This window comes from Chiloscyllium punctatum, chromosome 2 (assembly GCF_047496795.1).
Source record: "Chiloscyllium punctatum isolate Juve2018m chromosome 2, sChiPun1.3, whole genome shotgun sequence".
NCBI lineage: Eukaryota > Metazoa > Chordata > Chondrichthyes > Orectolobiformes > Hemiscylliidae > Chiloscyllium > Chiloscyllium punctatum.
Genome location: NC_092740.1, coordinates 72,040,650 through 72,058,710, shown reverse-complemented (window position 1 = coordinate 72,058,710; position 18,061 = coordinate 72,040,650). Strand labels below are relative to the sequence as shown.

The window sequence follows — 18,061 nt, the reverse complement described above, 5'->3', positions numbered from 1 at the left end:
GCAAAGGAAACACTGACCACACTTTTAGAACAAAGTGAGGACTGCAGATGCTGGAGATCAGAGCTGAAAAACGTGTTGCTGGAAAAGTGCAGCAGGTCAGGCAGAATCCAAGGAGCAGGAGAATCGACGTGTCGGGCATAAGCCCTTCTTCAGGAATGAGGAAAGTGTGTCCAGCAGGCTAAGATAAAAGGTAGGGAGGAGGCACTTGGGGGAGGGGTGTTGGGAATGCGATAGGTGGAAGGAGGTTAAGGTGAAGGTGATAGGCCGGAGAGGGGGTGGGGGGGCGGAGAGATCAGGAAGAATATTGCAGGTCAAGAAGGCGGTGCTGAGTCCAAGGGTTGGAACTGAGATGGGGGGGTGGGGGAAAAAAAAAGGAGAAACGAGGAAGCTGGAGAAATCTGCATTCATCCCTTGTGGTTGGAGGGTTCCTAGGCGGAAGATGAGGCACTCTTCCTCCAGGCATTGTGTTGCCATGGTCTGGCGATGGAGGAGGCCAAGGACCTGCATGTCCTTAGCGGATCGAGAGGGGGAGTTAAAGTGGTTAGCCACAGGGCGGATGGGTTGGTTGGTGCGGGTGTCCCAGAGGTGTTCTCTGAAACGTTCCGCAAGTAGGCGGCCTGTCTCCCCAATATAGAGGAGGCCACATCGGGTGCAGCGGATGCAGTAAATGACGTGTGTGGAGGTGCATGTGAATTTGTGACAAATATGGAAGGATCCCTTGGGGCCTTGAAGGGAAGTGAGGGGTGAGGTGTGGGCGCAAGCTTTGCATTTCTTGCGGTTGCAGGGGAAGGTGCCAGGAGTGGAGGTTAGGTTGGTGGGGTGTGTGGACCTGATGAGAGAGTCGCGGAGGGAGTGGTCTTTCCGGAACGCTGATAGGAGAGGGGAGGGAAATATATCCTTGGTGCTGGGGTCTGTTTGGAGGTGGCGGAAATGACGGCGGATGATACGACGTATCTGGAGGTTGGTGGGGATCAGTGGGGTTCTGTCCTGGTGGCAATTGGAGGGGCGATTGGACCGACGAAAACATCATGAAGCTAGTGGACCTGTGCCTCACCACCCACTTCATCTTCAACAACATAATCTACAAACAAACCAACGGCACACCCATGGGATCTGCGCTATCAGGATTCATAGTGGAAGCAGTAATGCAAAGACTAGAACAAACAGCCCTATCAACCATCAAACCAAAAATCTGGTTCCGCTACGTAGATGACACCTTTGACATCACAAAACGAAACAAGATAGATGAGACATTTAACATCATCAACAATACCCTCACAGGCATAAAGTTCACCAAGGAGGAAGAAACCGACAACAAACTCGCATTCCTGGATATCACAGTCGAAAGAACGGACAACAGAGAACTACAAACCTGCGTATACAGAAAACCGGCAAACGCTGACCAAATACTCAACTAAACCAGCAACCATCCCAACACACACAAACGAAGCTGCATCAGAACACTATTCCAACGAGCCACATCACACTGCAGCACAGACGAACTTTGGAAAACAGAGGAGAACCACCTATACAAAGTATTCAAGAATGGATACTCAAAACATACAGCCCACAGATTCCTCAAGAACAAACCACAACAAGCAGACCTAACATAGCCAGAAACCCTAACCACCTTACCATACATCAAAGAAGTTTCAGGAATGACAGCCAGACTACTAAGACCCCTCGGAATCCTAGTAACACACAAACCCATCAATACTCTCAAACAAAAACTAACAAACTTAAAAGACCTAGTACATCCCATGGACAAAACCAACGTTGTCTACAAAATTCCATGCAAGGACCGCCAGAAACACTACGTAGGACAAACAGGAAGAAAGTTAACCACCAGGATACACAAACACCAGCTAGCCACAAAAGGACACGACCCTCTCTTCCTTGTAGCCCTACACATGGAGAAAAAAACCCACCATTTCGACTGGGACAATACATCTAACCTGGGACAGGCTAAGCAAAGACATGCCAGAGAATTCTAAGGCCTGGCACTCCAACCACAACGCCTTAAACAAACACATAGATCTAGATACCATCTATCAACCCCTCAGAAAACGAACAGGAAATGACATCACCACAAACCTCAGGAACCCCATCCAGGACAAACATATAAATAGAAAGCAGGAGACAACAGCTTCGCTTCACTTGGAGGTCGCCATTGATGATGTTACTTAGCCAGGCAATGAAACGTCTGGATATCAAACCTACAGCTCAGCGAGCAAACCTACACCCTAAACCTCAATCTGAGCTACAAACCTTCACAAACATTGCGAAAAACTCTTTTCCAGTTTGAATTCTATTTGCCACTTATCAGGCCAGTTCTGCATCCTATCAATGTCCCATTGCAACCTTCAATAACCCTCCACACCATCTACCAACCTTCATGTCATTGGCAAACTTACTAACCCATCCTTCCTCATCCAAGTCATTTATAAAATTCACAAAGAGCAGAGGCCCCAGAAGCAATCCCTGCGGAACACCACTGGTCACCAAATTCCAGGCTGAATACCTGGAACTATACTTTGTCTTCGAGGGCCAGTCATTTCTGTATCCTGACAGCCAGACTTCCTGGTATGGCGAAAGTGAGGTCTGCAGATGCTGGAGATCAGAGTCTAGATTAGAGTGGTACTAGAAAAGCACAGCATCCGAGGAGCAGGAAAATCAATGTTTCAGGCAAAAGCCCTTCATTAGGAAACAGATTTCCTGGTATCCTTTGCCTCCTTACTTTCTAAGTTAGCGTACCATAGGAACCTTATCAAATGCCTTGCTAAAATCCACATACACCACATCCACTGCTTACCTTCAATGTCTTTTGTTACATCCTCAAATAATTCAATAAGTTTCTGAGGCATGACCTGCCCCTCACAATGGTTTTCTAAGTAATCATAAATCCTGTCTCTCAAAATTCTCTCCAAAACTTGAGCCACTACAGACAGGAGACTGACTGGTCTGTAATTCCCAAAGGTGCAGTAAGCTCTTCCCTCGCTTTCTGTAGTAACCTAGGGTATATCCAGTCTGGCTTAGGGGATTTACCCATCCTCATGAGCACATCTTTTTAACATCAATGTGTTCGAGCATCAGTCTGTTTCACACTGTCCTCAGAAACATCAAGGTCCCTCTCAGTAAAGTACACTAAAGCAAAGTATTCATTAAGGACTTCCCCTACCTCCTCCAACTATAGGCACAAGTTCCCTCCACTATGCCCGATTGGCGCTACCCTCACTCTGGCCATCCTCTTGTTCCTCACATAAGTGTACAATGCCTTAGTTTTCCTTAATTCTACCTGCTAAAACATTTTCACGTCCCCTTCTAGCTCTCCTAAATCCATTCTTCAGTTCCTTCCTGGCTACCTTGTGACCCTTTAGAGCTCTGTCTAATCATTGCCTCCTCAACCTTAAGTAAGCTTCCTTCTTCCTCTTGACTAGACGTTCCACATCCCTTGTCACCAAAGGTTCTTTCAACCTACCATCCTTCCTTGCCTCAATGGGACAAATCTGTCCAGCACTATCAGCAAGTGCTCCCTAAACAACCTCCACATTTCTGTGATGCATTCCCCTGAGAACATATGTTCCCAATTTAGGCACCCCAGTTCCTGCCTAATAGCATTGCAATTCCCCCTCCTCTAATTAAACACTTTCCCATACCGTCTGCTCCTATCCCTCTCCACGATTATGGTAAAGGTCAGAGAATTGTGATTACTATCACCGAGATGGTCTCCCACCAAGAGATCTGACACCTGGCATGGTTTGTTGCCAAGCACCAATTCCAATATGGCATCGCCTCTAGCCAGCCTATCTACATGTTGATAGAAGAAATCTTCCTGGACACCTGACAAAAACTGCTCCATCCAAATTATATGAACTAAGGAGGTTCCAATCAATATTAGGAAAGTTAAAGTCACCCATAACAACCCTGTTACTTCTGCACCTTTCCAAAACTTTCCTCCCAATCAGCTCCTCCATGTCTCCGTTGCTATTGGTGGGGGGTCTACAGAAAACTCCCAATAAAGTGACTGCTCCTTTCCTGTTTCTGACTCCCTTACTGACATGGTAGACAAACCCTCCTCGACGATATCCTTTTCTGAAGCTGTGATGCTATCCCTGATGAGCAATGCCACTCCCATTCCTTTAGAAACATCTAAACCCTCGAATATGCAATAATCCAATAACCCTCGAATATGCCACAACATCATAGGTCTAAGTACTGATCTCAAAGCATTGGCTTTAAATTCTTCACCCTTATTCTTGATACTTCTTGCATTAAAACAGACACACTTCAACCTATCACACTGACCGCACCTTTGCCTATCAAGTGCCTATCCCTCGTGATAGACTTTCTGCACACTGTATATGCTTGTTCATAACCTACTCCATCCTCTGATCCGTAGATCTCCTTCCAGACCCCTGCCAACCTACTTTAAACCTTCCCAAAGAGCTTTAGCAAACCAGCCGCCCAGGATATTTGTGCCCTGGAAGTTCAGGTGCAATCCATCCTTCTTGTACAGGTTCCACATTCCCAGAAGGTATCACAATAATCCAAATATCTGAAGCCCTCCCTCCTACACCAGCTCTGCAGCCATGTCATCTGTACTAGCTGTCTATTCCTAGCCTCACTAGCACGTGGCATCAATAGCAATCCCTGAGATTACTACTCTGCCTGTCCTGCCTCCTAGCTTCCAACCTAACTCCCTATATTCCCTTTTCAGGTCCTCATCCCTTTGCCTACCTACGTTATTGGTACCAATTGTAGGAATGGGAGGGGGAACTGAAGTGGTTGGCCACAGGCTGCAGGGTTGTTTGGTGCATATGTCCCAGAGATTTTCTCAGAAGTGTTCTGTGGGTTGGCGTCCTGTTCCCCCGATAGAGATGAGAACACATCGAAAGCAATGGATACAGTAAATGAGGTGTTTGGATGTGCAGGAAAATCTCTGCCGGATGTGGAAGGTTCCTTTGGGGCCTTGAATGGAGGTGAGGGCAGAGGTGGAGGTATGGGCACAAATTTTAAACCTTTTGCAGCAGCATGGCAAGGTGCAGGGGTGGGGAGGAATGAGGGTAGATTGCTGGGGGACATGGACCTAATAAGGGAGTCGCTAAGGAAATGGTCCCTGCGAAATTCTGATAGGGATGGGGAGAGAAATAGATTTCTTGTGGTGGGGTCTGACTGTAGGTGGCAGAAATGGCAGAGGATTATGCATTGTATCTGGAAATTGGTAGGATGCAAGGTGAGGACTGGGGTGGGGGGGTGCGGCTTGTATCATTGTTGCGGTTGGAGGGATGGGGTTCAAAGGGCAGAGGTGCGGAAAGTAGAGGAGATGCACTGGAATGCATTGTTGACAGCGTGGCAGAGGAAATTGCAGTCCTTGTTTCAGAGGGCAGTTCAACCATATGGCTGTGGGCATGGAGATACATTCAGGCAAAACTAGGTGAAGAAGGCAGATCTCCCCTTCCTTAAAAGGGCATGAGTGAACCAGATTTATTTTTTTTTACGCCAATCATTGATCATTGTGGGCGGCATGGTGGCACAGTGGTTAGCACTGCTGCCTCACAGCGCCAGAGACCCGGGTTCATTTCCTGACTCAGGCGACTGATTGTGTGGAGTTTACACATTCTCCCTGTGTCTGCATGGGTTTCCTCCGGGTGCTCCGGTTTCCTCCCACAGTCCAAAGATGTGCAGGTCAGGTGAATTGGCCATGCTAAATTGCCTGTAGTGTTAAGTAAAAAGGGGTACGTGTAGGGGAATGAGTGGGTTGCGCTTCGGCAGGTCAGTGTGGACTTGTTGGGCCGAAGGGCCTGTTTCCACACTGTAAGTAATCTAATGTAATCTAATCTAATTGCCAAGCCATTATTGAAACTCGTGTTACACAGCTACTAACTGAACTTTACATTCAGCTGCTGCATTTGAATTGAAACTAATGGCCCCAAACCAATAGTGCGTCACTGGATTATTATACAGTAACATTAACACTATGCCACCATCTCAGCCTCATACTGGGGTCTCTTGAGGCAAGATGAATCACCCACTTAGCACTTCTGACTGAATTTGGTTATAAGCGTTTCAGGTTTGTCTTTTGTCAGCTATTGGCTCTCCCACCATTTACAGAGTCTACTCCTCCTGCTAGTTGTTTATCACCACCTCCATTCACTTTTGGATGTGGCAAAACTAAAAAAAATTAGACCTGATCCATTGATTGGGAAATTACTTAGCACTGTCCATCACAAGCTTTTTGTCATTTGTAAAAATGATGTGGATGTGAATATAGGAGGAATGATTAGTAAGTTTGCAAATGACATCAAAATTGGTGGAGTAGTGAACAGTAAAGAAGGTTAGCTCAGAGTACAACTTGGACCAGATGGCTGATGGGCTGAGGAATGGCAGGAGTTTCATTTAGATACAATGTGACGTGCTGCATTCTGGTAAGGCATGTCAGGGCAGGACTTCTACATTTAATGGTAGGGGCCTGGGGAGTGTGGGAAACAAAGAGACCTTAGGATGCAGGTTCATAGTTCCTTGAAGGTGGAGTCACAAGTAGACAGGTAGTGAAAAAGGCATTTGGTACATTTCCCTTTATTGGTCAGTGCATTTTGTGTAGGAGTTAGGTCATGTTGCAGGATATTGGTGAGGTCACTTTTGGAATAGTGTTTGCAATTCTGGTCTCTCTGCTATGGGAAAGATGATGTGAAACTTGAAAAGGTTCAGAAAAGATTTACAAAGTATGTTGCTAGAGTTGGGGGGTTTGAGCTACAATAGGGACTGAATAGGGTAGGGCTATTTTCTTTGGAGCATTGGAGGCTGAGGGGCGACCTTCCAGAGGTGTATAAAATCATAAGAGGCATTGCTAGGTGAATAGCCAAGGTCTGCTTCCCATGATAGGGGATTCCAAAACTAGAAGGCATGGGTTTCAGATGAGAGGGGAAAAATATAAAGGGGCAACATTTTCATCTATAGGGTGGTTTGTGTATGAAATGAGTTGCCACAGAAAATGGTGGAGGATGGCACAATTGCAACACTTAAGAGGGATCTAGATGGGTATATGAATAGAAAGGATTTAGGAGGGACATGGGCTAAGTGCAGGCAAATGGAACTAGATTAATTTAGGATATCTGGTTGGCATGGACGAGTTGGTCTGAAGGATCTGTTCCTGCACTATAAACCACAATGACAAACTGCTTCCATTGTTTTATTTGGTAGTCCTAAATTGAACCTTCACAAGGATGACACCTCATTTTCAGATATCCAAAGATTCTGTACACTATATTGATGTGTATTTACATCCATTTGAAACATACATTGATTTTTGTTTCCTACACCCAGTGTTCATTGAACACAGCAAAATTGGATAAAGCTGGGTTGCTTCAAATAAAATGTATGAAACAGAATATAGCAATAGATCTTTAAAAAAATCTATGATAAAACGACCATTATAATGAACACAAGATAAGCAAAAAGTAATAGGTTAAAACAGAAGCCTAAATTTTAGCAAATTGTCCTGGCTTGGTACTACATCACCGCCTTGTGGATGGGGCTATGTGGACAAACTACTCAGTGCTATTTTCCAATGTGCACTGGAAACTATCAAGATAGCCTAGGGTTGGCATTCAGTCAGAAAAGTAGCTCAAAAAGAAAACTCACCACTGACATTTTCACTTAAAATAAGATGAAACAGCTGAGCAAAAGCATCAACATCTTTGTGCAGCCAAATATCTGAGAGGCAGGCATCCATTTCCTTTATAAGCCAAGGCTCAAGAGAATTAACATCTTTTTCATTCTGTAAAATATAAAAGGAAGAAAATTGAGACTATAATTACAAAAGTACACCAATACATCCATAACAATATTTCAAACATTGAGCAAACCTCATCTTTCAGAAATTCATCAACTAATTGTTGCTTGCTGAATCTCTATATACACTCTGGCTCTAACTCATCTGTCATAATCTTTCCCTCTGCATAAACAAACAGCTCAACTGGCTGGATAGCTGGTTTGCGATGCAGTGAGATATCAATAGTGTGGGTTCAATTCCTGTGCCAACTGAGGTTACTATAAAAGGACTCGCCTACTCACCTTTCCACTCATCTGAGGTGCGATGATCCACAGGTTAAACCACCACCACGATTCATTCTCTATTTCTATCTATATGAGAGAGAGAGGTCCTATGGTCTGATAGGACTCTGCTGATTTTACCCTTTTTTTTTTAAAAAGGAATATACATTTACAGTGCCAGAACCATTTTCTCTTTGAAGGTAGCTCACTGTTCACCTATTGATTTTCACGTCAATCTTTAGTTCCAGTCTATCTGACCTAGTTCCATCCTTGCATCATCAAAGTCAGTTTTCCAACAATTGATCATTCATACTCTGGACTGACCAATGTCATTTTCCATCATCATCATTACTCTTATGAAACAATGATCACTATCCCCCAAATGCTCCCCCAACTGATTTAGGAGAAACGGCAGAAGATTGGAAAATTGCAAACATTATAGCCTTGCTCAAAAAAGGTTGAAAGGATAATCCCAACAATTATAAACCAGTAATAGAGTCATACAGCAAAGAAACAGACCCTCCGAGTCCAACCAGTTCATGCCAAACATAATCCCAAACTAAACTAGTCCCAGCTGCCTGCTCCTAGCCCATATCCCTCCAAACCTTCCTTATTCATGTATCTATCCAAATGTCTTTTAAACATTGTAATTATACCCACATCCAAACCTGAAAGAACTGCAGATACTGAAAAATCAGAAACAAAAACAGAAATTGCTGGAAAAGCTCCACTGGTCTGGCAGCATCTGTGGAGAGAAATCAGAATTAACGCTTCAGGTTGACTGACCCTTCCTCAGAACTGAGGAAGTGCATGAGTATAACTTTGGTGATGGTGACACTTCAGAAACAGTTACTCAGGATGGAATTATTAATCACATGGACAAAGGTGGGTTGACCAGCAAGAGTCAACATAGATTTCTGAAGGGCAAATCATGTTTAACTAGCTTAGATTTTTTTGAAGAGGTAACAAAGGCTTAATGATGGGTGTTCATGGATTTCCATAAGACCTCACAGCACCACACAGAATTGTGAAGGAAGTTATATACCATAGTTTAAGTGGGACAGTAGCAATGTAGATACAAACTCAAATAGGTGATAGGAAACAGAGTAATGGACATTTTTTTGGGCTGAATAAAGGTTTGTAGTGGAGTTCTCCAGGGGTCAGTATTGGGACCCTTACTTTTCCTGATATACAGCAACGATCTGGATATTGGTATGAAGGGGACAATTTCAAAGTTTACAGATGACACTAAACTTGGAAGAATGGAGACAATGACAGTGTGGAACTCCAAAAGGACACTGACAATTTGGTGGAATGGGTGGATAGATGCCAGTTGAGGTTCAATGCAGAGAAGTGTGAGGTGATGCACTTTAGTCAGAAGAACACTGAAAGGCAATATAAAATAAGGAGGACAATTCTAAAGCGGGTGCAGGAGAGATAGACCTGGGTGCAATTGTGTACAGGCCTTGAAGGTGAAAGAATGAGTGGAGAGTGGTTAATAAAGCATACAGTGTCCTCAGGTTTATTAACAGGGGCACAGAATACAAAAGCAAGATTTGTTTGTGACACTTGAGACCTCGGCTGGAGTATTGTATAGTGGGTGTTACAATATTGGAAAAATATGAATGAATTGGCAAGAGTGCAGAAACAATTTATAAGAACTGTTTCTGGAATGAGATACTATGAGATTGAAGAGGTTGGTACCATTCTCCTTGGAGAGAAAACAGCTAAGAGAAAACATGAAAGAGATCATCAAAATCATTAGCAGGCTGAATAGAGTAGATACGGAGAAGCTGTTCCCACTTATAAACAGAACAAGAATGAGATGGCATAGGTTTAAACTGACGTGGAAAAGAAGCAAGGTTAATGAGAAAAAAAAACTTTTTCACTCAGCGAATTGTTAGGGTATAGAATGCGCTATCTGGAAGTGTGATGGAGTAGGTTCAATTGAGGTATTCAAAAAGGCACTGAATGATTATTTGGATAGAAACAATATGCAAGGGTATCAGAAAAAAAGAGGGAGATTGGCACCAGGCAATGATGATTATTTGAAGAGCTGGAGCAGGCACAATGGGCTAAATAGCCTCCTTCAGCACCATAACAATTCTGTGATTCTATGTCACTTGATCTACTTAACCTACCTTATTCTCACGAACCATATCTAGCAGTGTCTAATCTAGCAGATTATAGACACATAACAGAGGGAAATTGAGCTAAACACAATTGAGGAATGCCTGTCCTTGCTGCCACTTACACTAGCCCCATCCCAGTTTATATAGATGAATAATTAAAGTCCCTCATTATAACTATGTTGTATACATTCTTCTGGAATTTCCTTGTAAATTTGTTTCTCGACATTCTTCCCATTAAGTAGTGGTGTACAGATTACACAAAGCAATGTGATTGCACCGTTCTTATTCCTTAGGTGTGGCCAAATTGATTCTGTCCTAGGATCCTCTGAAACCATAATACATAAATGCAGAAATAGACCATTCAGCTCATTGACTGAGTTCCGCTATTCAATAAGATTATGGCTGATCTGACAATCCTCAACTCATCTCATCTTCTCTCCACAACCCTTGATTCCTTTACAGATGAAAAATCTAAGTCTATCTCAGCCTTGAACATATATAACACAACTCTCTGCAATAAAGAATCACACAGATTCACTACCTTCAGAAAAAAAAGCTTCATCTCTAAAGACACCATAGTTGGCTCAAAATGTTAAAGGTTTTTCACTTTCCGCAGATGTTGCCAGACCTGTTGAGTTTCTCCAGTACTGTTTTTATTCCCCATCTTTGCAGAAAACTCAAAAAGGGATCATGCCGTAAGGTTGGGTGAAATAGGGATTGATAGGGTGAGGGCAGTAACAAATTAGAAATATTATATATGAATGCACGAAGCATTAGAAGTAAGATGGATGAGCTTGAGGCTCATTTGGAAATTGGCAGTTACGATGTTGTGGGGATAACGGAGACGTGGCTTCAAGTGGACAGGGCCTGGGAAATGAACATTTAAGGCTATACGTGCTATCATAAGGACAGACTGACGGGCAGAGGGGGTGGGGTGGCCTGTTAGTAAGGAATGATATTCAGTCCCTTGCGCAAGAGGACTTAGAATCAGGGGATGTAGAGTCAGTATGGGTAGAGCTGAGAAATTCTAAGGGTAGAATGACCCTCATGGGAGTTATCTACAGGCCCCCAAACATTAGTCTGGATGTAGAGTGAAAGTTGAATAAGGAGCTGAAATTGGCCTGTCGCAAAGATATTACTACAGTTGTTATGGGGAATTTCAACATGCAGGTAGACTTGGAGAATCAGGATGGTACTGGACCCCAAGAAAGGGAGTTTGGGGAGTGCCTCAGAGATGCTAGATGCTGGAGCCTACCAGGGAGAAGGCAATTCTGGATCTGGTGTTGTGCAACGAACTGGATTTGATCAGGGACCTCGAAGTGAAGGAGACATTAGGAGGTATTGACCAAAATACAATAAGCTTTAATCTGCAATTTGAAAGGGAAAGGGTACACTCAGAAGTGTCAATATTTCAGTTGAATACAGGGAACTACGGAGCTATGAGGGAGGAGCTGGCCAAAGTTCAATGGTGCAATACCTTAGCAGGGATGGCAGTGGAGGAACAATGGCAGGTATTTCTGTGTATAATGCAGAAGATGCAGGATCAGTTCATTCCAAAAAGGAAGAAAGATCCTATGAGGAGGCAGGGGTGACTGTGGCTGACAAGGGAAGTTAAGAAACATGTAAAGTCAAAAGAGAAAAAGTATAACATAGTAAAGATGAGTGGGAAAACGGAGGACTGGGAAGCTTTTAAAGAACAACAGAGGATTACTAAGAAGGAAATACGCAGAGAAAAAATGAGGTACGAAGGTAAACTGGCCAAAAATATAAAGGAGGATAGTAAAAGCTTTTTTAGGTATGTGAAAGGAAAAACAATGGGGCCTTGAAGACAGAAACGGGTGAATATATTACAGGGAACAAAGAAATGGCAGAAGAGTTGAATTGGCATTTCAGATTGGTGTTCACTGGGGAAGACACAAGCAATCTCCCAGAGGTAATAATGGCGGCAAGACCTGAACTGAAGGAATTTATATTTGCCAGGAAATGGTGTTGGAGAGACGGTCAGGTCTGAAGGCTGATAAGTCCCCGGGACCTGATGGTCTACATCCCAGGGTACTGAAGGAGGTGGCTCTGGAAATTGTGGATGCATTGGTGATCATTTTCCAATGTTCTATAGATTCAGAATCAGTTCCTGCTGATTGGAGGGTGGCTAATGTTGTCCCACGTTATAAGAAAGGAGGGAGAGAGAAAGCAGGGAATTATAGACCAGTTAGTCCGACCTCAGTGGTGGGAAAGATGCTGGAGTCAATTATAAAGAATGAAATTATGACACATCTGGATAGCAGTAACAGGATAGGTTAGAGTCAGCATGGATTTAGGAAGGGGAAATAATGCTTGACTAATCTTCTGGAATTTTTTTGAGGATGTAACTCTGAAGATAGACAAGGGAGATCCAGTGAATGTAGTGTACCTGGACTTTCAGAAAGCCTTTGATAAAGTCCCACATAGGAGGTTAGTGAGCAAAATTAGGGCGCATGGTATTAGGGGCAAAATACTAACTTGGATTGAAAATTGGTTGGCTGACAGGAAACAAAGAGTAGTGATAAACAACTCCCTTTCGGAATGGCAGGCGGTGACCAGTGGGGTACCGCAGGGATCAGTGCTGGGACTGCAGCTTTTTACAATATACATTAATGATATCGATGATGGTATTAAAAGTAATATTAGCAAATTTGTTGATGATACAAAGCTGGGTAGCAGGGTGAAATGTGAGGAAGATGTTAGGAGATTACAGGGTGACCTGGACAGGCTAGGTGAGTGGACAGATGCATGGCAGATGCAGTTTAATGTGGATAAGTGTGTGGTTATGCACTTTGGTGGCAAGAACAGGAAGGCAGATTCCTACCCAAATGGAGTCAAGTTAGGTAGAGGGGCAGTACAATGAGATCTAGGTGTTCTTATACATCAGTCAATGAAAGCAAGCATGCAGGTACAGTAGGCAGTGAAGAAAGCTAATAGCATGCTGGCCTTCACAACAAGAGGAATTGAGTATAGAAGCAAAGAGGTTCTTCTGCAGCTGTACAGGGCTCTGGCGAGACCGCACCTGGAATATTGTGTGCAATTTTGGTCTCCAAATTTGAGGAAAGACATTCTGGCTATTGAGGGAGTGCAGCGTAGGTTCATGAGGTCAATTCCCGGAATGGCGGGGCTGTCTTACGTTGAAAGATCGGAGCGACTGGGCTTGTATACACTTGAATTTAGAAGGCTGAGAGGGGATCTGATTGAGACATAAGATTATTAAAGGATTGGACACTCTGGAGGCAGGAAACATGTTTCCGCTGATGGGCGAGTCCCAAACCAGAGAACACAGTTTAAACATAAGGGGTTGGAATGCTCTGCCTCAGAATGCTGTGGAGGCCAAGTCTCTGGATACTTTCAAGAAAGAGTTGGATAGAGCTCTCAAGGATAGTGGAATCAAGGGTTATAGGGATAAGGCAGGAACAGGATACTGATTGAGGATGATCAGCCATGATCATAATGAATGGTGGTGCTGGCTCGAAGGGTAGAACGGCCTACTCCTGCACCTATTGTCTACTGTGTTAACTTGGCGATGCCTTATTCTGGGAGGAACAAAGCTTTTCACTGTACTTGACAGCATGATGGCTGTGGTTAGTACTGCTGCCTCACATCACCAGGGACCAAGGTTTGATTCTCATCTCAGGCGACTGTCTGTATAGAGTTTGCACATTCTCCTAGTGTTTGCGCGGGTTTCCTTTGAGTGCTCCGGTTTCCTCCCACAATCCAAAGATGTGCAGGCTAGGTAAGCTGGCCATGCTAAATTGCCCATAGTGTTAGGCGCATTAGTCAGGGTAGAGGAATGGGTCTGGGTGGGTTACTCTTTGGAGGGTTGGTGTGGACTTGTTGGGCCAAATGGCCTGTTTCCATACTGTAGGGAATCTAATCTAATAATAAATAAATAAAATCAACTGCTATCTGATCCTAGACTATCAAAAAAATCATACAGTACAAAACAGGTCCTTTGGACCATCAAGTTTGCATTAACAAAATTAAAAAAAACACTGCTCTAAGTCTACACTACTCCCCCTTTCCAGCACTTGGCCCATGCCATCAAGGTTACAACAATTCAAGGACTCATCCAAGAACTTTTCAGAAGTTCAAGTTTTTCATCTCAACCACCCTCTAGGAACTGCGCTCCAGATTCCCACCACCCTCTAGGTAAAAAAGGCTTTCCTTAAATTTCCTCTAAATCTTTCTCCTTAAAATTATTTACTCTTCAACTAAGGGAAACAGTTTTTTTTCCTATCTACCTTTTCCATACCCCTTAAAATCTTTTACACCTCAATCAGGTCCTCTGCATTCTCTGCTCTAAAGAAAATACAAACTTATGCATAGCTACACTGTTCCATCCTTGTCAATCTCCTTTGCATCCCCTCCAATGCTATCATATCATTACATTACATTACATCCTTCCTACTGTGCTGTGACCAGAACTGCATACAGTAATCCACCTATGGCCTAACCAAAATCCTGTACAGCTCCACATAACGTGCCTGCACTTAGAATCTATGCCAGACTGATAAAAGCAAGAATCCTATATGCCTTTGTAACTATCTTATTAACCTGCCCTGCCACCTTCAGAGATCAATGAACAAGCACGCAAAATTCCTTTGTTCTTCTGAATGTGCTAGTCTCCTGGCAGTCATCGAGTACTCCTTTGTCTCGTTCCTTCTTCCATGCATCACCTCATACTTGTCAGGATTAAATTCAGGGCAATACATTACAGCACCAGGGGCCCAGATTCAATTCTAGTCTTGCGTGACTGTCTGTGTGGAGTTTGCAGATTATCCCAGTGTTTGTGTGGGTTCCTACCAGGTGCTCTGGTTTCCTCCCACAATCCAAAGGTTGAGTGGACTGGCCATGCTAAATTGTCTGTAGTGCCCAGGGATGTGCAGATTAGGTGGACTAGCCATGGTAAACATGGGGTTATAGGGATAAGCAGGGGTGTCTGGATGCAATGCTCTTTGGAAAGTGGGTGCAGACTCAATGCGCCAAATAGCCTTGTTACGCATTGTACAGATTCTATAAATTCCATCTGCCCTATTGACCAAACTGTTTATGTCCACTTAGAACTTAAGATCCTCTTCCTAATGGTCAACTATTTGGCCAATCTTTGCGCCTTCTGTAGACTTATCTGCCCTCACTGCCTCCAGCCTACCCAAAAGTCTTTCCTTCTGTTATATGTACACATCATAAACAATAAAGGACCCAGGACTGATCCCAGTGCTATGTGACTAGACACCCCCCTCCTGTCACCCAAACAGCCTTCTCAGTCCACCCGCTGTCTTTTACTGTTAATTTTGGTCCCAATTTAACAAGTTATTCTATATTCCATTTATTATCTTTATCATTCTCTCATTTGGGACAGAGATTTCAGCAAAGCTTTTAACTATGTAAACCATATCAACTGCACTACCCTCATTTACACACGTGGTTGGTTCCTCCTCAAAAAGGTTCCATCAAATTTGTTATACATGACCTCCCTCTGTCAAAGGCATGCTGATTATCCTTGATCAGATCTTCTCTTCAACTGGAGATTACGTCTTTCATTTAGATTTATCTCAGCAATTCCCCACCACGAGGAGACTCATTGGTCTACAATTCTCTGCTTTCACTCTGCCACTCTTCCTGAGAAGTGGAATCACTTAAGCTGTCTCCAGTCCTTGGGCACATCCCGTGGCCAAAGAGGAATTAAAAATCTGTGTCAGAACCCTTGGAATTTCCTCCCTTGCCTCCCACAAAAGCCTAGTATATCACTCATCCAGACCCTGAGATTTGTTTACTTTTTAAGTCTGACAAAACCTCCAATTCTTCCTCACTCCTTATGTCAATCTGCCCAAGATCATCTCAGTCCCTCTTCCCAAATTCTGTACCTACATCCTTTGTCTCCAAAGTGAAGACAGAAATGAATTATTTATCTTTAATACCCTAACATCCTCCAACTCCACCTACAGAGTGTTCCCCTTTGTCTCTAATGGGCCCTACTCTTTTCCTAGTTGTCCTTGCCCTCTTAATAAATGGAAGTTCATCTTGGAATTCTCCCTAATCCTACCCACCAGCATTTTTCATACACACACTTTGCTTTTCTAAGTGCTTTCTTAAGTTTCTCTGAATTCTGCACTTTCTATATTCAATTCGGGCCTTTTGTTGATTTGCTCCTTTTGTACTTGTTAAAAGCCTCTTTTCTTTTATGTAATCCTGAATATTCCTATCCATCCAGGGTTCTCTGAATTTGTTGTTCCTACATTTCACCCTAAAATGGAATTCACCAATTCCACTTTGAACACCCTCCCCCCGTTCTGCTGTAGATTTATTCAGAGGTAGCTATTCCTAGTTTTCTTTAGCCAGATCCTGCCTGATTTTAATAAAATGAGCCTTCCCTCAAAACAACTTTGCTTGTAGGCCACCTTTTCCATAAACAAACCTAAAACACACAGTTATAGTCGCTTTTTGTCACCCCACTGCCACCTCAAGCATCTGCTGAGCTTTGTTCCCAGAATTAGGTCCAGCACTGTTGATTCCCTCACTGGACCTTCTTCATGTAGATATAAAAAGCACTCCTGAGTATATTTCAAGAAATCTGCTCACATCCGATCTCCCCCAAACCTTTACACTATGACTAACCCAATTAATATTGGGGAAAACCTCCAATTGAAATCTCTTAATTTTATTACCCCATTGTTGTTTTTACATACCTCTGAATTGGCCACATATCTGCTCCTCTAGTTCCCACTGACTGTTTCTGGGTCTTTAACACATTCTCAGCAGTATATATGCCCCCTTTTATCCCTAAGCTTAGTTAACAAAACCTGATTTGAAGACTATTCCAAGATATCACACTTCCTTACTGTAATAAACTGACTCCTTAATTAATACACAATACTATCACCACTATTACACCTTCCTTTGTCCTGCCTAAAGCTCTTACATTCCAGAATGTTGAGTTGATTGTTGCCATTCCTATACCTCCCTCAATCCTTACGTGGCTGGACACACTGTAGCACATGCATGAGGCTGAGAGTTCCATGGATAGCATGCTTAGAATGGTGGTCACAATGCACCTCTCTAAACAACAAAATTGCAAATTCACATCCTTCTGTTTCATCTAAAGCACTCCTAACATTAAAAGTACAGGTCATTCTGCTTAACATGTGTTCGTCAATACAAATTCACTGTGATGCAATTGACGAATGGGGATGCTGTTTCTAAACCGCAAACTTTTAAACTTGTGTGGGCTACAGTGCAATTGCATCACCAACACTAACTGTTATTTATATTACAGGATTTTTGTATAGCATGGGATCCCACAGGAACATGATTATTGCGCTACAGAAGAAATGACTGTAGAGGTCAGTCTTGCCTTACTCCCATGACTCAACATTGCTGAACAATCTCGGCCTTCCTTCCTTTAAGAAAGTATGCAGTGTCCTGATTATACTAATATGCTTTGTTCTGTCCCTCTGCCAAAATAATTTAAATTCCTTCCAATAGCACAAGCAAACAAGGAAGTTGGTTCTGTCCTTCCCCAGAAACTGTACCAGTGATCCAGGAATCTAAAACCCTGCATCAACTTTTCAGCCACAAATTTATCTGTCCCATTCTCCTATTTCTGTACTCACTAGCAAATGGAATGGGAGTAATCCAGATTACAATCTTTGAATTACTTCTCTTTAATCTAGCTTCCTAAATTCTTGATTCAAGACATCATCCCTCATTGATACCAACAATATATGTACAATGTGTATCATGGCCTGACATATCACCCTCCCCTTCAGGATACCCTGCAGTTGTCCAATGATATCCCTCACCTTGACACCATCCTGTCATTACATCTGTGGTCACAGAAACACCTGTCTGCC

The 18,061-nt window shown here is 43.2% G+C and overlaps 1 protein-coding gene across 7 annotated transcripts in view; it reads right to left on the bottom strand.

Moving 5' to 3' along the window:
• Window positions 1-18,061, bottom strand: part of ythdc2 (YTH domain containing 2) — a 153,289-nt gene that overhangs the window by 90,121 nt on the left and 45,107 nt on the right. For all 7 annotated transcript variants that reach the window (XM_072583916.1, XM_072583964.1, XM_072583906.1 and 4 more), the window contains exon 11: window positions 7,642-7,777. In XM_072583916.1, the coding sequence (XP_072440017.1) occupies window positions 7,642-7,777 (136 nt within the window). The remainder of the gene's footprint in view (window positions 1-7,641; window positions 7,778-18,061) is intronic.